Consider the following 27,943-nt stretch of genomic DNA (forward strand, 5'->3'; position numbering starts at 1 on the left):
ACCGCCCCCTTCCCCCCCCCCCGCCGCACCAGAGTGGCTGCAGTCTGGCACGGTGGCTGCCTCCAGCGCCCGCTGCAGGTCAGCCTTCAGCCACCACTTGGAGATGCCTGCAGCAGGCAGCAGCGGGGGGCCAGCAGGGGGCAGCCAGGCAATGGAGCCGAGGAAGCCAGGCCGGCGACGGACGAGAGCCCGGGCTGTCGTCGGCGAGCTGTGGGAACTGTGTCCGGTCTGCCGAGCACGCTGCGGCAGGCGCCACAACGGCCTGCATCCCAGGCGCACCTGTGTCGATGTGGTCCCACGGGAGCGGCGCATCCAGCCGCTCATCTGCATTGGGGGGCGCAGGGAGGCACAGGCCGATGCAGCGGGCTTGTGGGTACCCCGCACAACAACAACCACCTCCACCTCCCCCGGCACAGCGTCATCTGCCTGCCGCATGTCCACAGGCCCCCTCCCGTGCCTCTCCTGCCAAGTGCTTCCCACCCTTCCTGCCCCGCTCACCCGCCATATCGCCGCGGTCGACCCGTCCCTTGCCACCGCCGCCCTGCTTGCGGTACCTGCTGTCGCCCTGCACCCCCAGCGGCCGTGCGCTGATCCGTCAGAAACCCAAACCAACGGTGCTGTGCTCCCTTTCGCATCGCAGCATGCAGCACGCTGAGGGAGCAGCACGCTTGCTCCCTGTCGACACGTAACGTGGAGATCCCAGCCACTGCCCCACCTCATCACCACCTGCCCAGCCAGCTCACCAGGTGCTCCAGCACATCCCACTCCCCGCTCTCCACCTGCCGATACTTCCAGTCCATGCCGCACTCTGCAGCAGCAGGCGGGCAGCAGCAGCATCCAGAAGACACAGCTCACCACCAGCAGACACAGCTCACCACCAGGTGCTGATGAGAAGCAGTGCCGGCACCGGGGAGGCCGGCCAGCGGCCGCGCAGCCCCCCAAAGACCAGGCCCACCGTCCGCCTGCCGCGGGGGACAGGCTACTGCCTGCCCCGCCCCGCTCGCCTGCGATGGCCTGCGTCCAGGCCTGGAAGGCCTGCTCCTGGCTCTGCCACCAGGCGTCGTTGGTGGCGCCCAGCTCCCAGGCGCGCTTGATGACGGCGCCGATGCGGCGGTCGCCCCGCCCGATGAAGTCCTCCATAGCGCTGATGCCCACGGGGGTGAAGTTGGCCTTGCACTGGTGCAGCTTGCGCAGCGCGCCGCGCAGCATGGTCTGCGGGTGGGGGCGGGTCGGGGCCAGGCCAGCGCATGCACGGTTGGAGGCAGCAACGGCCAACAGCATCACAGCCGCGCGGTCTCAACGCAGAGGCGCCACACATGCTCCACCACGCAGCCCGCCCGCCCACCTGCTTGCGCAGGAACTCGGCCGTGCTGACGGTGTGCCACATGAAGGGCGTGTGGGGCTTGGGGGTGAAGTTGCTGCACGCCAGAGGGGGGCGCGAGGCGGGGCTAGGCCTCTGCTGGTCGAGGGATGCCACACATTGGGGCGGGCATGCACCGTGCCCACTGGCAGCCCTGCCTGCGCTCGTCCACCAAACCACCAGAGGCCCCCTCCCTCTGGCCAGGGCCCCACCTGATGGTCACATTCACGGCCAAGTGAAATTTGCCCTGCCGGCACTCGCGCTGCAGCCACTCCACTGTTTCAGCGATGCCCATCACATCCGCATCCGTCTCGCCGGGCAGGCCTGCAGCAGGGAGGGGAGGCGAGCAGGCACGGGCGCGGCTCAGCGACGCGCCCCTTGGCCGGCAGGCGTGGCCAGCTCCTCGGCCGGGGCAGAGACCCGCGCGGCGGCTATGAGCCAAGGCCCTGTGTACAGCTGCGGTACAGCTCACCGATCATGAAGTACAACTTGATCTGGCGCCAGCCCTTGTCCCAGGCCGTCTTCACCCCCCGCAGCAGCTCCTCGTTTGTGAGGCCCTTGTTGATGATGTCGCGCAGGCGCTGCATAGGGGTGCGTTGGGGGTGCGCATGGTGGTGGTTGGTGTAGGCGATGGACGGCCGGAATGGTGCCGGCAAGGCACGCAAGTCTGTCCTTGTCCCCACACAGAGACACATACACAGAACACTGCCAGGCTAGCAGCGGGAGAGCCAGACATAGCGGGAGAGCCAGACATAACGGGAGAGGCGGGCGATGCCGTGCGCCATGGTGTTGAGGTCGCCACCCACCTGCGTGCCAGCCTCAGGCGCGAACGTCAGCCCGCTGCGCTTGGCGCTGTTGGTCACGATGTGGGCGATGTCGTCGTCGAAGCGGTCCACGCGCTGCGCCGCAGGGCAGCAGGCAGGCAGGGCGGAAGGGAAGGGAGGGGGCATGATCTGGGCATCGGGGTCTGTGTGTGCTTGATGAGGGTGGTGGTGGGCGATGTGCATGAAGGAAGCCGCGGTGCGGCACCGCCAGACCCCGGCCCCGGCCTCAGCAGCGTCGACGGCGGCGTCGCCACCGCGAAGCCGCGCACCTGGCTGGGCAGGCTGAGCGCAACGTTCTCGTCTTTCAGCCGGTTCTTGATCTGGATGCCCACCGAGGGCAGGGACAGGTAGTCGGAGCAGGACAGAGAGAGGAGGGAGAACTCGTTGTAGCCGGTGAGGCGCATGCCGTGCTCCACCGCATCCACCACCCGGCTGGGCTCCACGTCGCGTGCGGGGCGCGTCAGCATGCCCGGCTGGCAGAACCTGCAGGCAGGGGTGTGCCGGCGGGGAGGGAGTCGGGCGGCAGGCGACGGTGGCGGTTGGCCGCGGTTGTTGGCGACAGGGAGCAGGCGGGCTCGCAAGGCTGCGCCTCCCTCCCAGGCGCCACCAGCACGGCCCGCTGGCTGGCTGGCCAGGCGGGCGCACCTGCAGCCGCGTGTGCAGCCGCGCCGGATCTCCACAGTCAGCCGGTTGTGCACCGTGTCCACAAATGGCACCAGCCCGATCTGCTGGAAAGGGTCTGGGGCGCAGACCCGCCGCTGGATGCGCTCGGGCACGCCCTCGCGGATGGGGAACACGGCGCCGCCCCAGCTGCAGCCATCAACAGGCGCCGGGCGGAAGGAGGCAGAGCAGAGAGTGAGAGAGGAGGCGGCATAGTATTCCAGGGTGCCCTGGGGGCCAACCAGGGAGAGCCTTGGGAGGAGAGCACACAAGAAGGACCCCAACCGGCCGCCAACCACCGCCGTGCAGCCCAAGCAACCCAGCAGTGTCAGGCGCCAGGCTCCTCCTCACCCGCCGGGCGCGTCGTAGAACTGAGGCACGTACACTCCCTCCACGCTGGTCGCCAGCCGGTAGAGGGTGGCATCTCGGTCCAGGCCCTCGGCCCGGCACTGCCGCAGGCACTGCCCGATCTCAACCAGCGCCTCCTCGCCGTCGCCCAGGGCGAAGAAGTCCATGAACATGGAGAAGGGCTCTGCAGGGGGCGTGCGGACAGTGGGGAGGGGCAGGGAGCAGGTGGCGTGAGGCGAGGGGGTGGGCGGCTGCGCTGGCCAGTGGGGTGTTTGGTGGGGGTAGTGGCGCAGGCCAGTGGGGGACGGGTCCAAACGGGAGACACCAGGCTGCTACCCATTGTGGAGCCGCCAGTCGGCGCACACCTGGGTTGGAGGTGGCGGTGGGCCCGCCGGCAAAGATGAGCGGGAAGGAGCCGCCAGCCGGGTCCCACGGCTTGCCCGCCTCCTCCTTGCGCTCCTGCACCAGGCCCCGCCAAACAGGCTCTCAGGCTGTTGGCTCACACCCCTGGCCCTTCTGCCAGGCTCGTCCGGCCCTCTCATCAACCGCCAAAAGCTCCGTGCAGTCCCACAGCCTACATTGGTCCAATACCATCCCTTGGTCCAAGGCAGTACCAGGACCTGTACCGCCAGGCACCCCAAGCGCACCTCCCAGGTGGGCGGCACCCCCGCCTGCCGCAGCATCTCCAGGATGTTGGTGCCCCCCAGCTCATACGACAGGCTGAACCCCAACACATCAAACTCATCCAGCGGCCGCCGGCTCTCCACACCAAACAGCCGCCGCCCGTGCTTGGCCAGCAGCTCCTGCGGGGGCCGAGCGGGGGCCGGGTTGGGCGTGTGACACGAGGGCAGCGGAGGGCGCGCGGTGCCCCAGCCGGCAAGCCTCCGCTCGCCCACGCCCTGATTCGCACACACAAAACCACGCTGGCGGCAACTGCGCGCAGGGTGCTTCCACTGGCACGCCCCAACCCGCCAGCCCGCGCAGTCTGCCACCCGCCAGCCCGCCCACCTGCATGTCCTCTGCAGGGTAGTAGGCCCTGTCGCACAGCAGGCCATCCTGCTGGTTGAGGATGCCGTACAGGATGATGTGGCCCAGGTTGGAGGCACCCACTGGAAGCACGGGAGCACACAGACCACAGCATGCGCGGTCGTGCACACGGAACAGGGGCAGAGGCAGGCAGGCGCACACGGCGGTGAGCAGGTCGGCATGCCCGCCACATCTGGGGAACAAAAGAGCAGTGGCACTGGCTGGCCAATCCAACAGCGCACTCCCTAGCCCATGAGCACCTTCGTAGACTTCGGGGTAGGTCAGGGCAAAGCGGATGTCGGCTTGGCTCCACGGCTTGTGGCAGGCCCCAAACTCGTTGCCGAGGTAGCGCGCAGGAGACTGCAGGCGGAGCCACTCGGCTCGCGGGATGCCGTAGATGTCGCCCTTGCCGGCCTGCAGATGCGAGGGGAAAGTTGCGGAGGGAGGCGAGCGGGAGTGGAGTACTGGCATGGAAGGGGATGCGGCGGAGGGCCTCAAAGGATGGCCCGGCTGGCTCTCAACACCTGGCTGCTGCACCCACCTGCAGCAGGCGCTCCTCGCGGGCCTCCAGCTCTGCCGGGGTGGGCTCTGCGGTCGCGGGCGGCAGGTCCAGCTCCGGCGCGGCAGCGGCGGCGGCGGTGGGAGCTGGGCGGCACTGCCCGCGGCGGCGCAGCGAGCTGCCACTGCGGCGTGTCGGCCTGCAGTTCATCGTGCACAAATACGATTCTGTGAATCGCTACGAGGGAGAGAGACGCTGGCAGAAAACCACCACCGACACCGCTTGCCGCTTGCCTACTGGCAGGGGGGCAGGCGCTCCCTGGCGCCATCACGGCGCCCAGCATGATGGGCAGGGGCAATCAGCACCGACAATTCCGGCTACAAGTGTCTGGTTGGCTGGAAGGGGCACGGATGGCAGCGCTACCGCCACCGGATGGAGCCTTATGCAGGGCAGAAGATGTGCTGAACGTCGGGCATCCAAACTGCCTATTAGAGGCCCTATTCCACTTTGCCCATGCTGGGTGCTTTGCTCTGCTGGAGGCAGCAGCGCAACATTCAGCCCGGAGCTCTTCCCGATTGCATGCATGACCTAAAATGCTGGGAAGATCATTTCGAGCACATCGCTAGCCCGCCAGCCGCATGTGGAACACATCTGCCCAAGTCGCTGCCCTCGTGCTGTTTGCAGCCCATGCAGCGCTCCAGATCAGGCGCCTCATCAAGGCCAAGGCCGAACTGCAGAGCGCAAAGGTAGGGTGCCATGGGGGTCTGCCTGCACCACAGCAGCGGGTGGCAGTGACTGCGGGTATTTCCGCCCTGCACACTGCACAGTGTACGGCCTCCAGCAGAGTCCATCAACACCCGGCTCCCCATCCTGTGCAGGAGGAGGCACTGTATGAGGCCAAGGAGCGGCGAGCGGAGCGAGCAGGGCGGGTGAAAGCCGAGGTGCGAAGCAAGGTGCCGCCCGCGCAACCTGCGGTTGTGCCACCATGCCGCGTGCCCTCACCCCATCAGCGCCTGCTGCTCTGCAGAGGGAGCTGCGCCAGCTGCAGCTGCGCCTGGGCCAGCTGGAAAGCACCAGCAGCTCGGGAGCCCCAGCAGCGCTTGCACCCGGCGGCGGCGGCGAGCAGCAGCATGCCAGCGGTGGCGGTGCCGGCAGCGGGGCCCTGGACCTGCTGGGCGTCGCCTTCCCGCTGCGCCCCGTGGGCATCCTGCGCTCCTGCTTCTCGCGCCGCAACGGCACGCCGCGGCAGCCGCTGCTGGTGCCCGCCGCGCGGGCGCGGCTCACACTGCGTCCTGGCTTGAGCGGCGACTTTTTGGAGGGGCTGGGGCAGTACAGTCACTGCTGGGTGCTGTACATCTTCCACGAAAACACAGACCTGCAGCGGCTGTGGCAGCCAGAGAGGGACAGCGGCGTGCGCGCCAAGATCAGGCGAGCGTGGAATGGTGGGCGGGGCGGGGGCTGGCCCCACAGGCAGCTGTCGGCATCTGGCTGCGTGGCGTGCTGCCCTCGTGCCTCTTTTGTTGGCTGGCACCACCTGCAGCTGTAGAATTGAGTTGGGAGTTGCTGCGTTTGCTGGCTGCGCTGCAGGGTGCCGCGCCTGGATGGCGGCAAGATGGGCGTGTTTGCCACTCGGTCGCCGCACAGGTGGGGTCCGTGGTGCTCGAGGCACGCATCCACCCACGCTGCTGTGCGGCTGCTGTGGACTCGCAGCCTGCGAGCATTCCCGCTGTCCGCCTGGCCTGACTGCCCACGAGCCCGCTGCTGCCGCCGCAGGCCCTGCCCCATCGGGCTGAGCGTGGCGCAGGTGGTGGCAGTGGAGGGTCGCACCCTGGTGTTGGGCGGCGCCGACATAGTGGATGGCTCGCCCATCCTGGACATCAAGCCCTTTGTGCCCTTCTGCGACAATGTCCATGCAGCGACGGCGCCCCCCTGGGTGGCGGCCAAGGTGCGGGGAGGCTGCTCGTTTGTTCTTGCTGCATGCTTTATTGTGGCAGCAAGCAGGCAGCTGTTGGGGACCACGTGGCTGCTGGGCTGCGCTGGCTGCAGGCGGAGGATGAGCCACTGAATGTGGGCACGCTGCGCATGCCGGCGCCGGCCGAGGCGGCGCTGCGCCGCGCTTTTACAAAACACGCAACGCAGCTGGGGCAGCGCTCGCTGTACTGTGGATTTGAGCAGTACAGGGAATTGGTGGAGCAGGTATTGTCTCGGGACATCCGCAGCCACACCCAGCGCATCAAGGTGCCGCAGCGTGCGCAGCAAGGCGGTCCCGCCGCGCTGTGCAGCTCAGGCAGCGGCCAAGGAGCGGCGCCGGTGGCGGCGGCGGCTGCGCAGCAGCAGGATGCAGCGGCGGCAGGGAGAGCAGGCACGGCAGATGCAGACATGGCGGGTGTGGTGCAGCAGCAGCACCAGGAGGGCTTTTGGAAGGTTGTGTTGGATGGCATCCAGGTCAGCTATGATGTGGAGGAAGGCAGCAGCAACGTGGTGGTGCGCACCGCGCGGCTGGCCACCGCCGCGGACGCGTAGGCAGCTGCGTGCCTCAATACAGCACCTGATGGTACGTGTAAGTGGATGCGTGGCACACCTGGTAGGGAGACCCTACCGCTTCAGGGATCAGGCTCAGCCCAGCAGAGTCGGTGGCGGCGGCGGCGACACGTCAGCTCCTATGGGAGGCTGGTTGGGCTTCGTGAAAACGATCCCACGCGTGTCATTCTTCTTCTTCTTCTTCCTGGCAGTGTAATTGCATGCGCCAGCCTGAGAAGCATGGGCGAGGGAGCAGCAGCGATACACGACCTTCCCGACCCTGTGCTGAGCAGGGTGCTGGCCGTGGCGGGCAAGCAGCAGGGGTGAGCTCTTTTGTTGATCGTCCACAGCGCATGCGAGCCGCCGCGCATCCGACTCGCTCAGTGATCCCCAGCCGCCGCCGCTTCCCCACAGGCCCGCCGTCACGCTAGTCTGCAAGCGCTTCCATGCCCTGTTCTTTGCGGAGCCCAGCCTGTGGCACTCCCTCCGCCTGGACTGCAAACCGCCTGGGCTGGCCGGCAAGCGGCGCCACCTGCAGCGCGTCGGCAGCTTGGTGGCTGAGCTGTCGGTAGCGCGCGCCGACCTGCTGCCCGCGATGAGCATAGTCGGCGGCGGCGGAGACCGCTGGACTCTGGGCGACGTCCTCGGCGCAGTGCAGCCGAGCAAGCTGTGGCTGGAAGGGCAGCAGCCCTGGCACCTGGAGCCCGGAGACGCCAGTGCCATCCAGGGGCTGACACAGCTGCGCCAGCTGGGCTGCTACGGGCCGGAGCCGCCCTGGGCGCTGCTGGACAGCCTGGAGCCTTTGCGGCAGCTCACAGCGCTGAGCATCGCCTGCACGGTGCTGGACATAGGCCGCCTCAGCCGGCTGACGCAGCTGCGCAGCCTGATCCTATACAGCGAGCGCTGCGCGCCGGCCGCGCCCGGTGCCCTGGCCGCCGGGCTGGCGGCGCTGACCAGCCTCAGCCGCCTGGACCTGCGCTCGTGCCGAGGCCTGCCGCCCCTCCAGCCCCTGACCGCGCTGCGCCAGCTGCGCCGCATGGCCGCGCAGCCGGTGGTGAGTCTGCCAGCGCCCACTGACATGGCAGGCAGCCTGGCCTTCTTCGAGTTTGAGGGCAACCAAGGGGGCCGGAACGGCTTCGAGGTAGGCAGCAGCCCATGGGGAAGGCAACATGCCTGCCTGCCTGTCTCCTGGCCACCCGCTGCTACCTCCCAATGGCGCTACGAACGCGTCGCAGCAACGGCAGCCGCTGTGCCGCAGCCCGGCCGACCGCCCTGGCCTGCAGCTGCAACGCTGAGGCCATGCCCTGCTGCCCCACGCCGTGCACGCTCAGGTGGGGCGTGCCCAGCTGACCCGCTGCCGCCTGACGTCGTGGAGCGGCGGCAAGGAGCGGGGCGCCGGCGCCGGCGCCACTGCCGCGCCTGCGGCCAGCCCGATCGCGTGCACGCTCTGTGTGACCGTCGCCTGCGTGCACAGCTGGGCCTCGCTGCTGGCGGCGCTGCTGCCGCCAGGCCTCGTGCTGAGGAGCCTGCGGGTCCAGGACAGCGACCTGGCCCAGGGCTGGCACAGGCACTGCTGCGCGCTGGATGGGCTGGAGGGGCTGGAGCTGCTGCGCTGCCGCAACCTGGAGGTGGCGCTGGAGGCCCTGCCAGCGCTGGCGCCGGCGCTCACCCGGCTGCACCTGGAGGCCTGCGACGTGGCTGGCCAGCTGCCGCCGGGCCTGCCGACCATTGCCAGCCTGCGCTCGCTGACCCTGCGCGAGCAGCACCTGTCGGCGCTGCCTGCCGGAGCCTACCTGCGAGGTGCGTGTGGCTGGGGCTGAAGGCAGCCCTTTGGCGCGGCCAGCCGCGGCTCTGCTTGTTTGCTCAGCCTGGCAGGCCGCCTCTGTCCGCCCACAGCTGTACAGTCATTGGGTGGTTGTTTCGTCCGTCCTGCAGGGCTGACAGCTTTGGACCTGTCTAATAACTGCTTCCCCGAGGTGCCGCCGGCGCTGGCAGCAGCCACCGCGCTGCGCCAGCTGTCCCTGCGCGCCAACCAGCCGCCGCTGGAGCGAGGCGAGGTGCTCCAGGCGCTGCCAGGGCTGGCGCTGGAGCAGCTGGAGGCCGGCAAGAGATGAGACCTTGTTCGCAGCCCATTCCATGCGCTGAGGTTTGCCTGCCTGGTCCCCCATTTCATGCACTGAGGTTTCGCCCATTCATGCGCTGAGGTTTGCCTGCCTGGTCGCCAGATTCCCTGCATGGCGACCCTGCTGTTGAGTCCCCCTCCTGCCTGCAAACCTCAGAGGCTGTACACATGCCTTACAAGAGAAGACGCAGAGTCCCCAGGTGCCCCCTCAAAAACAAGTGTGGCACGCCGAGTGCGGGGCTGCTGGAAAACATGGCAGGAGCAGGGAGCATGGACAGGATGCTCGGCAGCGGAAACAGACAAGAAGGGAATGAAAGCGGGATGACATGGTGGTTGGCCTTGGCTTGGGGATGTGGGTGCGATTGGGTGCCGGCAGGCAGGGCACGCGCCTGCAGCATTATTGCCGGCTCACGCCTCGCCCGTGGGAGCCGGGGCCGGGGCGGGCGCGCCCTCGGCGGTTGCGGGAGCGCCCTCGGCGGTCGCGGGCGCGCCTTCGGCGGCAGGGAAGCCCGCCGCAGCGCCCGGCACGAGGCCAGGGAAGCCCGGAGGCATCATGAAGGCCGGCGCCCCTGGCTGCGCGGCGTACAGCAGCGGCAGCTGCCCCAGCTGCTGCGCCTGCTGCGCCAGCTGCTGCTGCCTGGCGGCGTCCCCGCCGGCGTCGGCGCCTCCCAGCGCGCCAAACAGCGTGCCGCGCGCCTCGCTGCTCGACAGCGGCGCCTTGCCCTGCACGCACACAGGCAGGCAGGGAGCGGGTGGACACCTGGCCGCAGCTGGCGGTCTTCGACACTGAGGCGGTCATTGACACTGAGGCTGCCTGGCAGCCAGCTTTGGCAGGCAGACCAGCCAAAAGGCAGCTCGGGGTGAGCCAGCTGGCCCAGCAGCAGCAGCAGCAGCAGCAACCGCCGCGGCACTGCGTACCCCCTGGGGCCTATAGTGCCTGTACCTTGTCCGCGGCCCGCCCCTCGTCCTCCTGGGGCGAGTCGCCGCCGCCCTCCTCGCCCTCGCGGCGCGCCCGCTTGGCGGCAGGCTCCCCGCCGGCGCTGCCAGGCGCAGGCGCAGCCATGGCCGCCTCACCTGCCGCCACGGCGTGCGCCGCGGCGGCGGCGGCAGCAGCCGCTGTGGCGCCGTCGGCTGCAATCAGCTGCCCATCGGCTCCCACCAGCTGGCCGGTGACCTGCGGCGGCGGCGGGCAAGGTGGTTGGTCGGCAGCTGGCACTAGCAGCAAGCTTTGCCTGGGCTGCCACTGTGCACGCCGCTGTCCCTCTCTCTTCCTGCGCAAGAGGTACCCTTTCCGCCCCACTTTCCCCGTGGCATTGGCAGCAAGGAACAAAGGCAAAGCGCTCACCGGCGGCAGCCCCATCGACATGCCCTGCATGCCTCCCAGGAAGGCCATCATAGAAGGGTTGCCATCCAGGCCCATGACAGGCACGTACTGCAGGCAGGGGGCAGTACAGACAGGCAATAGGTACATCGGCGCCCAGTTTGGCGCCCAGTTTGGCGGGCAGGGACACGGGACGGCGCGCCACGCCGTGAACAGAGTGCTTCTGTGCACGACCAGAGCACACGAAGCCATTGACCCTGTGCATGACGCCACCCTCCAGCTGGCGCTGCCCAACTTTGCCACTCAAGCAAACCAAGACCAAAGCAAAAGGCCCGCACCTGCAGCATGTTGAGGCCGCCCACGCCGCCCGTCAGCACGTCAATCTGCCCCTTGGCCTGGCTCTTCAGCCCAGCCAGCGCCTGCTGCATCTCGGGCGGAGCTGCAGCACAGGGCGGGCCACCAGGCGAGGGCGGGCAGGCAGAAGCCGATGGTCAGCAGCAGTCCGAAGATGTACCGCATGCACCGGAGGCCGCGGAGGGGTGCCGGTCGCAGCGTGCAGGTGTCTCGGCACTCCAGCCGATGCCCTGCCCCTCCCAGCCGTCGCCCTGCCACGCCCCGCGCTCACTCGTGTTGGCCTTGCTGGTGGCCACCGCCAGCACATCACACAGGTGCTTCCAGGCATCATACTCTGACAGCCGGTCCAGGTCCAAGGTGGCGGAGGCGCCGCTGCGGCCGCGGCGCACCTGCGGGGCGGAGAAATCGGGAGGAAGCAGGAAGGGCGGGCGGGTGGGTTGGACGGGACAGGGGGCGGTGGTTGCAGGGGCAGAAGGCGGCATGGAGATGCAGCTGCAAGGCCGCAGGGCAGGCAGCGCAAGGGTGTTGAGCCATCACGGCGCTGCTGCCGGCGCTCACCACGGCCTCGCCCTCGGCGCCGCGCTTCACTGTGGGCAGCTGCGGGATGGGCTGCGGGATGGGGTTCTTCTCCGCTTCCCGCACGCCCATCAGGCTCAGTGGCAGCGGCCAGCAGTGCGGGTGCACGCCGATGGCCTGCAGCTCCGAGTCCAGCGCTTCCCAGCTGCGGGGGGCACGGCACGGCACGGCACGGGACGGGGGGAGGGTCTGGGAGGGAGGCGGGCAAGCCGGGGCACGGGCGGGCGGCGGGCGGCAGGGAAGACCAGCAGACGCGACCATCGTCGGAGGGCAGGAGGCAGGCAGGAGAGAGCGCCCCCGGCCCCTCTCTTTCCACGACCCTGCCCACCAATACACACAACGAGTGCAGAACAACGCCGCCGAGCTCACCTGCGCCCGGGCTCCCGCTTGGCGCACTTCTTGGTCGACTCCTCATCCACCGGCCGACCCAGCGCCCAGCTGAACAGCTCAGACACGTACGAGTACCAGCCGTTGGGCACCTGCGGGCAGGCGGGGAGCAGGTGTGAGGTGGAGCGGAGAGCAGGCAGGGGTCGGGCAGGCGGCTGGTCATGGAGGAGCACGGGCAGGGCCCCTAGCCGCGGCAGCGTGACCTTGCGGAGGTGGCGCAGCCGCCCCGAGGCGCAATGCACAGCAGGCGGCAGCAGTGCTGCAGCTGAGCGAGCAGCGGGCTGTGCTGAGTAGCGGGCCGTGCTGAGCAGCGGGCCGTGCTGGGAGCGGCTCACCCCCCAGGGCGGGCGCGGCGCGTCCCCCAGCGTCTTCTCCAGATAGTTTTTGATCTGCTCCTCGCTGATGCGGTTGCCGCCGCCTGCCTCCTCGTTGGCGCCAATGTAGGCGATGGACTGGGGCAGCAGCTGCAGGGAGAGGGGCGGGGCGGGGCAAGGCGGGGCAGCAGGCACAGGGGCGGAATTGTGAGGGGGGCTCGAGGATCAAAAGGGGGACAACAGCCTGGGCTCGTCACCCTTGGCTGTGCTGCGCCGCACGGCTTCCGGCCCGAGCAGAGGTGTGGCGCTCAGGGCGCCTGCCTCCCGCTCCCGGCAGGGTCGCGCGTCGCCCTGCCAGGTCAGCGCGGTGGGCCGCCAGCTCAGCGCCGCGCACCTTGACCAGTATGCGCACGAGCTGTCGCATCTCGTCCATGGGCCCGCGCCGCGTGGGCTTCCCGCTCTTGCTGCGCGGCCCGGGCTGCTCCGACACATCTGCCTCCATGGTGTGGGGCACCTGTAGGGGAGGAGGAGGGCGGAGGGAGGGAGGAGCGGGCGGAACGCGGAGGGAGCGAGGTTGGCGAGGTGGGCGAGGGCGTGCGAGGCACAGCATGAGCAGGCGGTGGGGCCAGCTGCCACTTTGCAGGCAGGCCGGCACGGAAAGCAGGCACGGGAGCAGGCAGGCAAGGCAGGCAAGGTGGGAGGGCGGGCGGGCAGGCAGGCGGGCTGGCTGGCGAGGCGGGCACGCACCGCCATTTGGGCCCAGTCCATGCCCAGCATGCCAGGCATGAGTGCCATCATCTGTTCCATGGGCAGCACGCCGCCCACCGCGGCCGCCGCGGCGGCCGCCATCTGCTTCTGCTGCTCCTCTGCGGCCGCTGCGGCCGCCGCGCTGGCGGGCGTGGCGCCCGGCGGCAGGGTGCTCATGTTTTGGGACTCTGGGAGCAGCGGGGCGGGGATGTCGGCGGGCTGTGAGGCCTGCTGGAAGGTGAGCGGGTTGGGCGGCGGCTCGATGAGCGATTCCTGGGAGAAATGGGCGGGCTTCTGGTCGCGCTGCAGCTCCTTGTCCGCAAAGTCGGACAGCTGGCTGAGCTTGGAGATGTCCACGCCTGTCGCGCCTGCCTTGCCTGCCGCGGCCGCTGCTGCGCCCGGTTGCACGCTGCCGCCTGCCCCGTCTGCTTGCTGGTTTGCGTCTGCAGGGGCCTCTCCTCCCCTCAGCAGCTGGCCTAGCTCGTTCACCGCCGAGGCCATCTACGGCTCAGGCCGCCAGCATACACCGCTGGCTGCCTGGGGGCAGTGATCGTCCGAGGCGTGCGCCTGGAGGGCCCTGGGAGGCCGGCTGGGCAGCCCCACGCCGCGATCCTTCGCGGAGCGTGGTGGGCAGGCGCGTGCGGCGGGCCTGCTCAAAGTCTCACGCGGCCAAGGGCGCCAGCGGAGAAACGTAGACCGTGCTGTGCTGTGAAGCTCGCTCAAAGCACAGCACCTAGCAAGCACAGCACCCAGCACTCTGGGCAGGCTTGTCAGGCAGGGCAGCACCCCCCTGGGTCCCACGCCGCAGCACCTTCTGGAGCCCCCTGCGCGGTGCGCCAGCTCGTTTGCCCATGACTGACTCCCACAGCACGCCTTTGAGCGAGTTGGAAGGCTTGGGGGGAGCCCAGGCCATGGCGCCTCGGCAGCGGCGCCCTGCCGCCATCTCGCTCCACACCGAATCCCGTGCTTTACAAGGCCCCCTGTTGGCTAAACTTCTGCATCCATCCAAAAACTCACTGGCAGGGACGCGCGCGCAAGGATCAAGCAGCAAATGTCCGTGGGCAGGCAAATGCGCGGCGGCCCGGGCGCCAGAGCCATAGCCGCTTGCTTGGCAGCCTCGCCAGGCCCCTCCGCAGCCGCTCCCCGTCCCTGCATCGCCACCAGCGCCTCGCGAGCCGCGCGCTGGAAGGCGACGGGCCACAGCCGGTGGCTGGCGGGGCTCCAGCCCGGCTGTCCCACCGCCAGCGCCAGGCGCCGGTGCACCAGCACCTCGAGCAGGCTGCTCTGCCGGCCGAGGCCACAGTGCTCGGCCAGGAAGTGGCGGCAGGGCGCCCTAGCGCCCACCAGCAGCTCCACCAGGCACAGCAGCTGGCGCTCGGTGGCGGCGCCGCTGCCGTCCGTCAGCACGCTGTTCAGCTGAATCATGCGGGCATCGGAGCACGACTCCAGCACCGCATCCAGTGCCGACCGCCCGCGAAGGTCGGTGGCGCCTGCACGCCAGGAGCGAGGCGTCTCCAGTGGCGGGGGTGTCCCCTGCTCTGCCATAATCCTGACGCAAAGCCCCATCGCCTACTGCCTTGAGGCTGTGCACGCATGGAAACTGAGCGGCAGCACCACCACGACTCACCTGCATCGGCCCCCGCCTCCAGCAGAGCCCTGCAGCGCGCGATGTCCAGCCGGCCTGCTGCGATCACCAGTGGTGGGCAGCCCGTCGGTGCCGGCACAGGCCCCGCCGGGCACCCGGCAGCCAGCAGCAGCTGCAGCGCCGCCAGCGAGGAATGGCTCACTGCAAAGTTGGCTGGGCTGAACTGCAGCTGGTGGGCAAGGGTGCCGACGTCGAGCCCCACAGCAGCCCGGGGCTGCTGCTGCGCCTGCTGCGCCTGCTGTGGTGCTGACGCGCGACCCGCAGCGGCAGGCGCGGCTGGGCCCGGCAGCAGCAGCTGCTGCAGCAGGCGCTCCCGCCCCGGCAGGAGCGCGGCCTCCAGCAGGCGCCGAGCGGCGGCCGGGTGTCCGGGAGAGTTTGGGTCCAAGCCTGCAAGGATGGTGGGCGGCCTGAGGCGCGCGGTTGGGCCGCTGGGCAGCGCCGAACTCGCTAGGCGGCAGACACTGCCGGCTTGGTCCCCCAGCGTGGGCCCAGGCGGCAAGGGAAGACATCCGCCCGGCGCGTGGACCGGCCCAGGCTCACCTCCCTCCATCAGCGCCCGCACAAGGCCTTCCTCCAGAGGCCCCGCCATGCCCACAACGCTGCGCTGCACCGCGGCCAGCAGCGGCCGCGCGTCGCTGCGCAGCCCCGCCGCCAGCAGCGCGGCCGCCACGTCTGTTCTGACATCCACCACGGCACGTGCCAGGACCAGGTCGCTGAGCCCCGAGGCGCTGGCCCCAGCCCCCAGCAGGCACAGCAGGATGCTGCAGCTGGTGTGGCAGCAGGCGGCCGCCAGCGGGCAGGTGTGCCCCTGCATGCTGCGCTGCGCCGCCTCCTGGCTGCCCCAGGCGGCACCGCCCTGCTCCTGCTCCTGCCCTCCTGCCATTGGCGGCCCAGCCGCACGCGTGGAGCGACACGCCTGGCAGGGCCCGCCACAAGGGCTGCCGCCGCAGGCCAGCAGCAGCCGCACCGCCTCCAAGCTGCCCGCCGCCGCTGCAAGGCTCAGCGCCGTTCTGCCGGCCGCATCTGGCACCTCCAGGCACGGCCCACCCAGCAGCCGCTCGGCCGCCAGCGCTTGCAGCAGGCGCAGGCTCGTGCTGCCGTCCTGGGCCAGGCAGCGGCAGAGGGCGTGCAGCGGGGTGTCGCCACCGGCGCCCGCCCGCGCTGCCAGCAGGCGGGGAATGTGCCGCGCCAGGCACACCAGCACCTCAATGCACCCAGTGCTGGCAGCAGCTGCATGGAGTGGTGTGCGACTGGAGCTGTCGGTGGCTGCCGCATCTGCGCCTTGGTTGAGCAGGAGGCGCACCAGCCTGGGGGCGGCGGCGTGTGCTGCCGCTGCTGCCAGGTGCAGCGCGCCATGAGCATCTGCCCCGGCGAGCAGAAGGCATTCTGCGGCGCCCAGCTGCCCGTGCACCACGGCACAGTGCAGGGCGGTGCGCCCATCCGGCCCCGCAGCATCCAGCAGGTGTGCGTCCGCCACCAGCAGCTGCTCCAGGGTGTGCACGTCGCCGGCAGCCGCTGCAGCCTGCACCTGCTGCACTGCGTCGTCCCACTCCTGCTGCTGCTGCGCCTGGGGCATGGAGCAGTCGCGAAACGGGCTGGGCCGCGGGTGGGGCAGCCGTGAGGGTGGCGGCCGCCGAGCGACGGCGGCGGTGGCGTCAGCGGTGGTGGCGGCGCTGCTTGTGCCGATGTTCCCCGAGGCTACAGGCAACGGCGCTACTGGTTCGCTGCTCTCCTGCAGCTGCAGCCTGACTCCGCAGATGGCCCGCTCTTTGAGCCACTCCCGGCGCCGCATGTGGGGCGGTTGCCGCCGGCGGTGGAGGGGTCGCGGCCGGAGGGTGTTGCGCAACGCCGCACGCTATATCCCGTGACTCGGGAACTTGCTGTTCGAAAGACTGAGGCGCTGCAGCACTACTGTCTGGCCGTGCCTGCCCATCGCCGCTCCCCGCTTGTACGGTTACTGGCACTGGCGGGCCTGCGCTTCCCCAGAAGGCAATTGGAGGCAGTCACGCTGCAGACAGTAGGGTGAGATGAGCGCGGGGAACACTGGGCGCGGGGGAAGCGGCGGCAGGCGAGGCGGGACACGACGGGACGTGAGGCGCCGACTGCATTTGGTGAGGGCTGCCCAGAAAGGGCTGCCCAGGAAAGGCGCTCTTTGTAACCTGAGCAGCTTGCAAATTATCCAATGCTCCACTCCTTGCAAAGTACATCAATCAAAGTCTTGCAGAGCTCAACATGCGCATGCCCTATTGACGTGCAGGGCGGGGGCTGGCGGGCACAGCTGCTGCCCGTCATGACAAACCGGCTCTCCTCCAGGGACAGCTTGCTCATCCAGATGGTCTACAGTTGTGGCGGGTTCGCTGCCAATCGAGGAGGCCTCCAACATTTTGCGAGTGCCACGTCGAACACCGCTGGCGCGCCAAATGGCAACCGCGGGGCGTGCCATGTTCAAGTAAGCTGCACGCAGAAGGCATAGGACAATGCAGACGGCGCAGCAGCAAGGTGTCAAGGCGGGGCACAACCCTCCTGCCCCTGTCCAGCCCTGCCGTCGCAGCAGCGCCCCGAGACCAGCATGCGCTCGGCGGCGGCGCGCAGGAGCCACCCGCGCCACCGCCGACCCAGCGGCGGCGCCGCCGACGGGCTCCGCCGCTGCCACCGACCTCCAGGCGCTGAAAGAATGGGCGCCCACCTGCGCAGCGCTCGCTGCCGGAGAGCAGACGGTGGGTGGAGGCTGCATGCGCGGCTACGGACTGGGCACGGCTGGAAACGGCAGCGCCCTGCCTCTGATCCGCTCCCTGCCGCTGCTCACCTCTCGCTTGCTGGGCCCTCACTGCTCCTCGCCATGCTGCCGTTCACGCCGCCCTGCAGATCCTGCTGCGCAAGGGGGGCATCAGGGAGCCCACCTTCACGCCCGCCGCCCGCGAGTTCCTGCTCTTCCCAACCAGCTTCCACACAGAAGCCGAGGTGGGGCAGGGCTGGTGCCCCCTCACCTGCGGCCCGCCCACCCTGCCGGCACAGGTGGCCAACAAGCCCTGTGCTTGCCCTCCCACCTCCTTCTCCCCCGCCCCGCTCTGCTGCAGCTGCTGAAGCCGGCGGCGGCGCAGCGGTACGCTGCGGAGGTGCGGTATGACCCCAGGGCCCACCCGCGCCTCACCTTTGCCACCGCCGCCGCCGTCACCGGCGCCTGGACCACCGTTGACCCGGCGGTCCTGCAGCTGCTGGACGAGCTGCACGTGTGGGGGCCGGGGTTTCTGGAGAACCGGCTGCGGTGGCGGGCGCGGCAGCCCATCACCGTGCTGGAGCTGCGGGCGTACCGCCTGCACTCGCCGCTCGTACTGCCCGCAGAGGACCACTTCTGGGGCTGCTTCTCCTGGGTGGGGCTGGGCAACCCCCAGCCGCTGGCTGCGGCGGCGCAGCAGGGGCAGCTGGCGGCGGCGGGGGCGCCGGCGCTGCAGGACGCCGCGTTTGCGGCCAAGCAGCAGCTGTGCAGGCGGCAGCTGGCGCAGCTCGCAGATCTGCAGGAGCTGAGCCTCTGATGCCGCCTCCTCGCAGCGGGGGCGCCTTGTTGGTTAGCTGAGCTGCTGCTAGATGGGGATGCCTCTGCTTTGGACCTTGCCTCGGGCTGCCTGCTTGAGACTAGTTGGCTGCCGCAGCTGCCTGAATGCTTTCATGTGGTGCGATGCGTGTCTTAGCATGCGCTACTCGATCCGCTCATTCATCTGCTCCAATCAAAACCATGCAAGCATAATGACTGTACACAGGTGCAGTCCTCCTGGGCCCTCGCAGCCGCCAGGGTCAGCTGCTGCCGCTGCTGGGCCCAGCCCCTGCCACCAGCTGCGCGCACTGCTGCTTGTGCCCGCCCTCCTTCCAGTGCCTGGCGTGGCAGGCACGGCTGCAGTAGGCCACCGCGCGGCAGCGGCTGCACTTCTTCAGACTGGTGGATAGCTGCCCACAGCCGCTGCACACAAGCACAGGAGGCGGCGGTGCCGTCATGTACACACTGTCGATGGCGGGCAGCGTGCTTTCCCCTGGCCTGCGGGCTGCCAGTTCAGCAAACTCCTGCTTTTGCTCCCGCAGCCTTTTCTTCTGGGCTGCCAGATAGTTTTGAGCCAGCCAAGGCTTGCAGAGGTTCAGCGCTTGCTCCGCATCTGCCAGCAGCCCCTGCACCTCCTCGCGAGACCAGCGCGGCCCGGCGGCTCCGCAGATCAAGGCGCCTGCCAGGCTGATGCCCAAAGATGCCTTCAGGGTGTGTTCTGCACAGGTTGCAGGAAGCACAGCTTCAGCAGGCTGGGGCTGGCGAGATGGTGAAGATAATTGGCGGTGCGATTGCACATCTTGGCACGAGATCGTGTGCGGCGGAGCCCCCCATCCATGCCTCACCTTTCTGCTCCTCCGCCTTGCGCAACGCCTGGCGGTAGAATGCCACCCCTTCGGCACCAGTCCCTGAGCGGTACAGCATCCTTATGCTGCTGTACAGCGAGTGCAAGTGGCCTGCTGCTGCAGGGTTGAGATCCACCAGCTGCCTATTCGCTGCCAGCGCTGTGTCGAGCCGGTGGCGCGCCTCGGGCGCCCCTGGCTCCCGGAACAGCAACTCCTCAGCCACATACATCTGCTGGTACAGCCAGACCATGCGCACCTCTGCTGCAATCACCACCGGGCTGCACCCAACCCGGCGCTGGTGCCGCTCCAGCGCGGCTGCTGCTGCTGCTGTGGTCGCTGCCCAGTTGGTTGTTCTGTTGGCAACCACGGGCAGGTGGTGCCGCAGGTCAAGAAGCTCCGTCCTACCCCTGCCCTCGCCAAACAGAACATAGGATACTGTGGACGACAGCAGCTCCATGAGGGGCGAAAACATCTGGAACGCAAGGGCAGACGAGCGCTGCTTGAGTGCAGCCACAATCAATGAGCAGGCATGAATGCTGCAGGCCGTTTAAACAAGGGCTGCTTTTGCAGCATCATTCCACCCATGCGGCAGCAAGGCGTACTTCCAAGCTAGCAATCGCCGCCGTGAGTGAGGCGCGGCACTGTGGATGCAGGATGAAGTTCATTTGCATGGTAGGCGCAACGCGCAGCTCCTGGTGAAGCAACAAAACCAGGCCCTGCATTCAATGGACCAGTTCCATAGTGCGGCGTCACAGGGTGGGACCTAATGCAGGGAGAGATGGCATCGAGCCACAGGCACCTGCCAGGGCTGCACACCTGCTGCGTCTCCTGTGCCGTCAATCCCTGCCTCCGGTTCCCGTCCTTGTCAAGGAAGAGCTGGTGCAGCTGAACTGTCAGATCCATGCCCTCCACGAACAGCTGCGACCGCGAGGAAGGCAGGGCAAACAGGCACCAGGGCAGGTGGAAACTGACAATGCTGCCGCCAACTGCGGCAGCGTGCAGCGGCGAGCGGAGCACCACACCTGCAGGTCCCGGCTGCCACGATGATCCTCGGACTCCTGCAGCAGGCGCCTGCCGCGCTCCACCCGGTCCCTGTCGAATTCGCTGAGAGGGTGCCAAGGCATAGCAGCGCCGCTGCAGAGGCACCCGAGCCCACTGCCCTGGCAGCACCCTGTGGCCAGTTCGGGGCGTGTGCTGGACAAGGGGTGCAGGGTTTGGTGGGTTCTCCTCTGATCAGGGGCAGGCCATGAGGCCGGCTGGACCTGACTGGCAATACATGGCATGGGGGCCCTCGAGATCACCCAGGGCTCCTCGCCTGCCTCAGGATGGCAGCCTGTGAGTGCCTGCTGATCTCCCTGGGCAGCGGCAGGGCGGCAGCGGCAGAGCGGTGGGCGATGGCGTTGCAGCCAGAACCCTGTTGCTGTGTGCTTCCGCTGCTCCTGCTCATATATCCTCATTGGTAGACATCGGCTGCTACCAGTCGGCGGCGCTGATCCAACGAATACAGCAGCAGCCTCCTTCAGGCACGGCCGCCCACCAGGTGAACGGGCTGGCGGGTCGAAGCGACGGCAAGTCGCTCAGATCAGATGCACAATCGCTAGGGAACAGGACCTTAATCAGCAGGGCGCAGCTGGCCGCTGGCTGCGCTTGCTGCCAGCTTGGTGTCCCTGTCCCAGCCGAGCAATCGGTCGGCAGGCGCTGCGAGCACCTGCCACACCGCAACCACATTTCCAGACTAGCGTTGTTTTGCCGTTGATGTCACTGCTTGCTGTGCACTGCAGACGCCAGTCTTGTTGGCATGATGCTGCTGCAGTCTGGCACCTGTGCATCATGCACCCGATGATCCGGCTCCGCAGGCTGTGGTTGCACCGCCACCATGCGCCGGCGCCAGCGAGGTGGGGGCGAGGTGGGTTGCCTGCCCGGCAGGTGTTGGCCAGAGCAGCCTGCAGGTCAGCTGAGTACGCGTGCCTGATGGAGAGCACGTCTGTAGAGCTGTGAGGGCGCCATGAAAGGCCTCCTTGCCGCACTCCATGGCGGCGCCTTGCGGCTCTGTACGGCATGTTATCCCCTCAGTGAGTGCTGCTTTCTGACGTCTGGGCCCCTGAATGAAAGGAGGGCGCTGCTGCGTGCTGTGGACCTACGTGGCCCGCGAGTCGTTCCCACCAAAATGCCAGATCCTGCTCTTGCACGGCCATTCTTCCCGATTTGTCCTACCCCATCACTTGTACCACCCTCAATTCACCTCAATTATCCCCGTTTAGAGCTACATTCACCAAACTCCGACATCCGGTCTCCATGACGCCGGCCCTGGCGATGCCGCCGCTGCCGCTGGACCTGCATGCCGCCGAGGAGATGCAGGTCGAGGTGCGCTGTGCCGGGCGCAGCGCAACACGCCGACATGCGGGCTGATCTTGCGCCTCCATGGATGGCGGTTGGGCGCGGTCAACATGGATTGCGCAGCCTGCGACCACTGGTGGCCGCTCCCACGCCTGTCAGACCCAACAACCGCCCCAATTTGGCTTTGCAGGGCGAGTGGAAGGTGGCCGCTGCGCCGCCGTCCAACCCGGCGTCGGCTCGCAAGCTGGTCATGCGCACTCCCCGCCAGCACGCATCTGCCGCCGCCAACACCAACAAGTTCATCTGCGAGGCGAGTTGGGTCGCCTGGGGGCGGAGGGACGTAATGTATCCCTGATAATCGGTGTGGGGCCAGGGGCTTTTGGCACGTCCCGCCGAGGCGCCAGCGCCTGGTGGCCGCCCCTATGTGACGGCGGCTTCCTCTCCCCACGGCGCACTCGCTTTCTGGCCCTCGCTCTGTCCCGTCCTGCAGGCCCTGGAGCATCTGGACCTGGCCCCCTCCCAGCGCCGCCTGCTGATGAGCCCGCAGCGCGAGGTGGCGGTGACGCTGAGCCTGCTGCGCGACAGCGGCGAGGTGGCCACCTTTGACGCCTACCGCGTGCAGCATGACAACAGCCGCGGCCCCTTCAAGGGCGGCTTGCGCTTCCACCCACACGTCGACCTGGACGACGTGCGCAGGTGAGACGCACGCGCAGGCCATCCCGACACTCACTCACTTGCTCGAAGCTTTGCTGCCCCTCTTCATCGCCAGTCTCGCCACAGTTCCCCTCCCGCTCCCCATCTCGAAGCTGCCCCTCCCCTCTGCCCGCTCCCCTCCCACCGCACCGCAGCCTGGCCTCCCTCATGACCTGGAAGACGGCGGTTATGGACATCCCCTTTGGCGGCGCCAAGGGGGGCGTGTGTGTGGACCCGTCTGAGCTCAGCACCCGCGAGCTGGAGATCCTCACGCGCAAGCTGACCCAGGTGCGCGCCGCCATGAGCAGGGAGGGAGGGGCATGGATGGGCAGGCCGGCAGCGAGGCTGGCAGGCGCCTGCTGCCCTCCCTTCCCCACCCTCTTGCCTTCCCCCCCTTACCGGCCCTCGTGCCCTGCCCTACCCGGCGTCCACGCTGCCCCTTCTCAGCCCCCACGAGCCCGCACGCCGCCCTGCCCCCCCAAGCACTGACCTCATGCCGCCATCTGACCCCTGCAGGCGCTGCGCCCCGTGCTGGGTGACCACACCGACATCCCCGCCCCCGACATGAACACGGGCGCCCGCGAGATGGCCTGGTTCTTCGACGAGTTCTCCAAGACCGCGGGCTTCACGCCCGGCATCGTCACGGGCAAGGTGCGCGCGGCAGCGGGCCGCCGCCGGCTCTGGTCTGGTCCCCCCCCCAGGAGCGCCACGCGCCCCGCCTGTGTTCCTTGTTGGACGCCGGGGCATGAGCAAGTGGTCTACATGACGCTGCTTGGCTTTACTGACCCCAAACCTTTGTGTCCCCTCTCCCTTCCCCTCCCCGCTCATGTGCCCCCGCCCGCCCGCAGCCCGTGTGGCTGCACGGCTCGCTGGGCCGCGAGGCGGCCACCGGCCGCGGCACCGTCTTCGCCATTCGGGAGCTGCTCAAGGCGCAGGGGCAGGGCGAGATTGCGGGCAAGAGCTTCGTCATCCAGGCGCGTGCCCGCTCCCCTCCCCCGTGCCACACGCCGTGCTTGCCCAACCAGCCCAGCCAGGCACAGCCATTCCTCCTGCTGCTGTATCTGTTCTGCCTGACGATGCGGATGTGCTCACCTCGCCTGCTGCCCTGCCTCCTCCTCTCCTGCCTGCAGGGCTTTGGCAACGTGGGCTCCTGGGCCGCCCAGATCCTGCACCAGCAGGGCGGCCGCGTGGTGGCGGTGGCCGACGCGTTTGGCGCTGTGGCCAACCTGGAGCGGGGGCTGGACATCCCGGCGCTGTGCCAGCACCTGGCCGCCAAGGGCGGGTGGGTCCCTCCTCCCTCTCTCTCGCTTTCCTGCCGATCACGGAGAGGCCGCCTGTGCATGAAGGCGGATCTGGGGAGCGGCAGCAGCCCGCACAGCCAGCGCTGCTGCCACATGCCGCTCCTCACCGCCCTGCCTGCGCCCTCCCTCCGCGCAGCCTGGCCGCCTTCCCCGGCGGCACCGAGATGGCCAAGGAGGCGATCCTGGCGGTGCCCTGCGACGTCCTCATCCCCGCCGCCATCGGCGGCGTGATCACAGAGGACAATGCCCACACCCTGCAGTGCAAGGTGGGTGTTGGAGGAGGGTGTGTGGTGAGGGCTGTGGCTGTCGCTTGGACCAGCTGTGCCTGATGGTACAGCAGCCATCCCTCGCTGCCACGTGGCATTCTCACCGGTTCCGTGCTGACCCTGCAACCCACCACTCCCTCTCACCCTCCCGCAGATTGTGGCGGAGGCGGCCAACGGCCCCACCACCCCCGAGGCGGACGCCGCGCTGCGCCGCCGCGGCATCGCCGTGCTGCCCGACATCTACTGCAACGGCGGCGGCGTGACGGTGTCCTACTTTGAGTGGGTGCAGAACCTGCAGAACCTGCGGTGGAGCGAGGAGGAGGTCAACAGCCGGCTGGACCGCGGTGAGCGGGGCTGGCTGGCTAGGGCTGGCTGGCTGGCTGGGAGCCGCGCGTGCTGCCGCTGGAGGCGGGACGGTGGAAGCGAGCTGCTTGTGCTGTGGCAGCACAGCCCCACTCACCGTGCTCGCTCCCCTCCCTCCCGCCTGCTTGCAGTGATGACGGATGCCTTCCGTGCCATCTGGCAGCTGAGCCAGCGCGACTCTATCCCGCTGCGCGTGGCTGCCTTTGCCATCGCCCTGGAGCGGGTGATGCAGGCCCGCATGAACCGCGGCTTCGACTGAGCTTGAACACAAACAAACCGTGGTGGCTCTCCAGTGGTGCCGTCTTGAGTTACGCCCGCCTTGCTGCCAGCACCTTGCGAGGGCCCCGGCCCTTGCGCCTATGTATTCCACCAATGCTTGCCCTGTATTGCCCTGCACTTGTCTCGCCCGTACTTCCTTCGGCTCCGCCTAGCTTACAGCCCTCCCCTTTTGCCGCCCACACACGCGATGCCCTGATTCCTACATCCGGTTTGTCCTGCTTGCTTTATGTATCGATTCCTCCTCTCATGCACCTCCCAACTAGCTCTCAAGTGCCTGTCTCATGTACCAATATGCCCACTATTCTTTCCGCGATGCTGCGGCTCAATGCTTGACCCACCATCGCCGACTGCCTGCCTGTACATGGCCGCCGCCGCGCCCTTGCGCACGCCCCCTCGCACGCCTCCCAGCGTGTGGCTGGGGGCTGTTGCTTTGTTGTTAACTTCCAACCCTGTAATTTGAACTCAATTACAGTTACAGATCAGGGAGCTCCTTCAAAAGGGCGGGTGGGCCTCTCCGTCACATATGGGCACCAACTCTCACGATCGCCTGCTGTGCCTACCGCTCAGCGCCGCCCAGTACGGCCATGCGCATGCGGGCGTAGTCAAAGAGCAGGGAGCAGCGGCCCAGCAGGCCTGCGCACACAATGCCGCTGGTGTGCTGCGACAGTGACAGCCCAGCGCCGCCGCCGCCACCACTTCCGCCGCCGCTATGGAACACCGCCGTCACGGGGCTGAGGGTGGTGGCGCCCAGCCGCGCCTCTGCCAGCTGGCAGCGCTGCGCAGTCAGGCGGTCCGATGCGCCGCTGCCGATGCCCTTGATGTGCGTGGTGCCGCCACCCGCAGCGGCGCTGCCCTGTCCCAGCTGCAGGCTGCGTGCCGCCTTGGGGTTGACAATGACATCAAAGCCGCCCGCCCCTGCACCACTCCGGACGTAGCCATGAGCGGGAAGGGTCAACATCAGCTGCTAGGAATTGGAACTGCCATCCTTTGCTGAACAGCTGTGCTGCAAGGCCACTCTCTAGTCCCACCACACCACTCAACACCTACCCAACCGGTGCATGACGAGCAGCCCTGAAGACCCCACAAACACACACATGCACATGCACGCTGCTGGCGCCCCTCCTCCTCACCAGAGTCCAGCATGAACAGCCCGCTGTGGCGCCGCCCCGAGGCGCTCACCAGCTCCAGCTCCACATGAGGCAGCCCAGCCACCATCACCAGCGGCAGCCACCGCGGCTCCTGCTGCTGCCGCACCCCGCCTGCACCGCGCGCCACCCCTTGCGACCGCCTGCCGGCACGAGTGGCGCTGCTGCGGCGCGGCGGGGCTGCGCTTGGCTTGTTGCTGCTGCGGCTGCTGCTGCTGCTGCTACTGCTGCCGTTACCTGGGCTGCTGCTGGACTCGGCTTCAGGCTCAGCGGGACCCGCTGCCTCTGCACTGCCTGCTGCTGCTGCTGTGGCCGCTGTCTTGCCGCCTGCGCTGCTGCTGCTGCCGGCGCTGGAAGCTGCCGCCGGGCTGCTGGCTTGCACGCCTGGCACGGCAGCATCTGAGTTGCCGTCGTCCGCGGCCGCCGGGTGCTGCAGGCGAAGGGTGAACTGCAGCGGAGTGCGCCGCAGTCGGGCCGTCGACATAGAGGCAGCCAGCGCTGCCGCTGGGGAGTCCACCGCTGCGTCTGCCGCGGCAGCTTCCCGGGAGGGGGCGCGGCGGGGGTGCGGCGGCATGTGCACCAGCGCCCGCCGCAGCACGTCGTGCCTGCAGTATCCACATGCAGACTTCAGAATCCAGTACGGCGGGGGCTGCGAAGAGACAACCAGATCTCAAGCACAGACCAGGCAGTGCCAGCCAGCCAGCCAGCCCTGCGGCCTCGGCTACAGCCATCGCATGGCACGGCGCGGCGAGCTGGACAAGCCCACTCGGCGACGGCTCTCACCCCACGATGCCCGCCACACGGCCTCCCTCCGGCAGCCCCGCCACCAGCCCCGTGCAGGGCAGCTCCATCAGCAGCGGCCGCTCGATGCGCAGAGGGCCCAGCTGGAAGCTGGCAGCCCGCCTGCGGGGAGAGACGAACACAAACAACAGCGCCCTCAAGCGTCTCAGCTGTGCTAAGGTGGATTGTTGCCTGGCCTTGCCACCTAACGCTGGGCACGCCAGGTCCCCCCGCCAGGTCCCCGCTCCTGCCCGCTCTGGTACCAGGCTGACCCCGGCCTGCCTCCCCACAGGTGGCAGCAGACAAGAGGGCCTGGCAGCATGGCAGGCTCCCTGAGGCAGTACCATGGTACCGCACCTGAACCGGGAGGCCACCTTGCCGACCATGGAGGTGACCTGCAGCTCGCCAAAGGCCTCCAGGCCCAGCGCCTCTGCCACCGCCGGGTCCAGCACAAAGCCAGAGGCGCCGGTGTCGAAAATGAAGTAGCCCACCGGCCGCCCGTCCAGCAACGGCTGCACCAGGCTGCACCATGGCGCGGGAGCGAGGGCACGGGATCGCGAGGAGGTGTGTGTTTGAGGGGAGTGCGTGGGAGTGCATGCCAGGGAATGTGGAAGAGGCAGCCCGCGGGAACAGGCAGCAGCGGCAGGCACCGTGTGCCAGCCTGCCAGACCAGGCCTAGCTTCAGGCCTCACCTGTGCCCGCTGATGGTGTACCAAGCAGGCACCTCCTCAGGCACCCCCGGCAGGAAGGAGCTGTCGTCCGGCATCAGCGGCGCCTGTGGCGGCGTGAATCGGCTTCCGCTGCTGCTCCTGCTGCCGCCGCTGCTGCCGCTGCTGCTGGCACCGCCGCTCTCCATGGCAGGCAGGAGGCTGAGCGGCGCATCTTGCAGCGTCACCGAGCAAGCATGGTAGGTGTTCATCACGCCGCCCTCCTCGCTGCTGCTCTGCGTGGCGGTGCCCGCCAGCCACAGGCCTGGCTGCCACTCTCGCCAGTCGCTGAGCTCCCACACCTCCTCGTCTCCTGCCAGGCGCAGGCGCATGCTGCGCGGCAGCCAGCTGGTCGTGCACAGCTCCAGCCAGACAACCACCTGCAGGGGCGAGGGCCGCGCCAGGGATTGAGACCGCCCGCCAGCGGCTGATCCAGAGAGGCCAGCAGCAGCCGAGTTAGAAGAAAACGGCGGAAGCAACATCCAGGAGCAGAGGCAGACGCCCTGCCGCGGCCCACCTGGCCTCCTCCCCGCAGCCGCAGCTCTACCCACGCCGTGCTGCCGCCCTGGGCCTTGGCAGCCTTTGCGGTGCCTTTCTGCGCGGGGGCTGCCACCGCCGCGATGTGCAGGTGTGCCGCCACGCGGGGCAGTACCCAGGTGCCGGTGCGGACCCAGGTGGAAAGAAGGAGTGCCTCCTCGTCGTCCAGCTGCATCACCCGAGGGCACCCCGCATCATCCGACGCCCAGCACACGCCGGCCGTGCCAAAGTAGCCGCCCCCACTGCCGCTGCCGCTGCTCGTGCTGCTGTTGCTGGTGCTGCCTGCCGCCTTGCGGTTGCTGGACGTGCCGGCACCGTCGGCGGCAGCGGCGGCGTAGCCCCAGCTGTACGACATCTGGGGCGAGGCCAGGCTCTCCAGGAAGGAGCCGCGGCGGTCAAAGGCCAGCTGCCACTCCATTTCGATCCCTGCTGGAAGAAGGAGCGTGCCCCGAGCA

General features: G+C 68.7%; 9 protein-coding genes across 9 annotated transcripts in view; 4 read left to right on the forward strand and 5 right to left on the reverse strand.

The window, feature by feature from the left end:
* The window catches only part of CHLNCDRAFT_20212 (hypothetical protein), a gene marked incomplete at both ends in the record, with an annotated part of 5,675 nt that extends 986 nt beyond the window's left edge, over window positions 1-4,689 (reverse strand). Inside the window, 15 exons of the mRNA XM_005850232.1 lie at window positions 30-107; window positions 280-319; window positions 744-808; window positions 984-1,212; window positions 1,346-1,418; window positions 1,573-1,684; window positions 1,833-1,941; window positions 2,167-2,259; window positions 2,454-2,667; window positions 2,830-2,994; window positions 3,196-3,376; window positions 3,558-3,642; window positions 3,840-3,995; window positions 4,201-4,301; window positions 4,479-4,689. Of these exons, the coding sequence (XP_005850294.1) occupies window positions 30-107; window positions 280-319; window positions 744-808; window positions 984-1,212; window positions 1,346-1,418; window positions 1,573-1,684; window positions 1,833-1,941; window positions 2,167-2,259; window positions 2,454-2,667; window positions 2,830-2,994; window positions 3,196-3,376; window positions 3,558-3,642; window positions 3,840-3,995; window positions 4,201-4,301; window positions 4,479-4,689 (1,912 nt within the window). The remainder of the gene's footprint in view (window positions 1-29; window positions 108-279; window positions 320-743; window positions 809-983; window positions 1,213-1,345; window positions 1,419-1,572; window positions 1,685-1,832; window positions 1,942-2,166; window positions 2,260-2,453; window positions 2,668-2,829; window positions 2,995-3,195; window positions 3,377-3,557; window positions 3,643-3,839; window positions 3,996-4,200; window positions 4,302-4,478) is intronic.
* A 1,193-nt stretch (window positions 4,690-5,882) lies between these two features.
* On the forward strand, window positions 5,883-6,955 carry CHLNCDRAFT_10454 (hypothetical protein; the record flags this gene model as incomplete). Its single annotated transcript, XM_005849980.1, has 4 exons — window positions 5,883-6,151; window positions 6,305-6,361; window positions 6,491-6,704; window positions 6,818-6,955. Coding segments are annotated over 4 exons (678 nt in total), but the record flags the coding sequence as incomplete, so codon positions are not given.
* A 522-nt stretch (window positions 6,956-7,477) lies between these two features.
* Window positions 7,478-9,351, forward strand: CHLNCDRAFT_142039 (hypothetical protein; the record flags this gene model as incomplete). Its single annotated transcript, XM_005849981.1, has 4 exons — window positions 7,478-7,560; window positions 7,652-8,378; window positions 8,569-9,037; window positions 9,173-9,351. The coding sequence occupies 4 exons, from the start codon at window positions 7,478-7,480 to the stop codon at window positions 9,349-9,351; spliced, it is 1,458 nt and encodes a 485-aa protein (XP_005850043.1).
* Window positions 9,352-9,767: 416 nt separating this feature from the next.
* CHLNCDRAFT_142040 (hypothetical protein) lies at window positions 9,768-13,559 on the reverse strand (the record flags this gene model as incomplete). The annotated part of the gene is made up of 10 exons (XM_005850233.1): window positions 9,768-10,082; window positions 10,303-10,533; window positions 10,705-10,791; window positions 11,019-11,119; window positions 11,306-11,423; window positions 11,593-11,755; window positions 11,980-12,089; window positions 12,333-12,461; window positions 12,706-12,825; window positions 13,059-13,559. The coding sequence occupies 10 exons, from the start codon at window positions 13,557-13,559 to the stop codon at window positions 9,768-9,770; spliced, it is 1,875 nt and encodes a 624-aa protein (XP_005850295.1).
* Window positions 13,560-14,045: 486 nt separating this feature from the next.
* Window positions 14,046-16,495, reverse strand: CHLNCDRAFT_142041 (hypothetical protein; the record flags this gene model as incomplete). The annotated part of the gene is made up of 3 exons (XM_005850234.1): window positions 14,046-14,548; window positions 14,686-15,090; window positions 15,244-16,495. The coding sequence occupies 3 exons, from the start codon at window positions 16,493-16,495 to the stop codon at window positions 14,046-14,048; spliced, it is 2,160 nt and encodes a 719-aa protein (XP_005850296.1).
* Window positions 16,496-17,123: 628 nt separating this feature from the next.
* On the forward strand, window positions 17,124-18,455 carry CHLNCDRAFT_57047 (hypothetical protein; the record flags this gene model as incomplete). Its single annotated transcript, XM_005849982.1, has 4 exons — window positions 17,124-17,152; window positions 17,258-17,420; window positions 17,569-17,664; window positions 17,781-18,455. The coding sequence occupies 4 exons, from the start codon at window positions 17,124-17,126 to the stop codon at window positions 18,234-18,236; spliced, it is 744 nt and encodes a 247-aa protein (XP_005850044.1). The 3' UTR covers window positions 18,237-18,455.
* A 40-nt stretch (window positions 18,456-18,495) lies between these two features.
* On the reverse strand, window positions 18,496-20,204 carry CHLNCDRAFT_142043 (hypothetical protein; the record flags this gene model as incomplete). Its single annotated transcript, XM_005850235.1, has 4 exons — window positions 18,496-18,953; window positions 19,081-19,552; window positions 19,897-19,998; window positions 20,103-20,204. 4 exons carry the CDS (start codon window positions 20,202-20,204, stop codon window positions 18,496-18,498), a joined length of 1,134 nt encoding a protein of 377 aa, XP_005850297.1.
* Window positions 20,205-21,333: 1,129 nt separating this feature from the next.
* On the forward strand, window positions 21,334-24,299 carry CHLNCDRAFT_34336 (hypothetical protein; the record flags this gene model as incomplete). Its single annotated transcript, XM_005849983.1, has 10 exons — window positions 21,334-21,444; window positions 21,608-21,727; window positions 21,908-22,113; window positions 22,266-22,398; window positions 22,627-22,761; window positions 22,959-23,084; window positions 23,241-23,392; window positions 23,548-23,677; window positions 23,832-24,021; window positions 24,172-24,299. Exons 1-10 carry the CDS (start codon window positions 21,376-21,378, stop codon window positions 24,297-24,299), a joined length of 1,389 nt encoding a protein of 462 aa, XP_005850045.1. The 5' UTR covers window positions 21,334-21,375.
* A 576-nt stretch (window positions 24,300-24,875) lies between these two features.
* On the reverse strand, window positions 24,876-27,906 carry CHLNCDRAFT_142045 (hypothetical protein; the record flags this gene model as incomplete). Its single annotated transcript, XM_005850236.1, has 6 exons — window positions 24,876-25,234; window positions 25,450-26,069; window positions 26,248-26,367; window positions 26,602-26,766; window positions 26,937-27,331; window positions 27,469-27,906. 6 exons carry the CDS (start codon window positions 27,904-27,906, stop codon window positions 24,876-24,878), a joined length of 2,097 nt encoding a protein of 698 aa, XP_005850298.1.
* Between the last annotated feature and the right edge of the window lie 37 nt (window positions 27,907-27,943).

Source organism: Chlorella variabilis (assembly GCF_000147415.1).
Source record: "Chlorella variabilis unplaced genomic scaffold CHLNCscaffold_4, whole genome shotgun sequence".
NCBI lineage: Eukaryota > Viridiplantae > Chlorophyta > Trebouxiophyceae > Chlorellales > Chlorellaceae > Chlorella > Chlorella variabilis.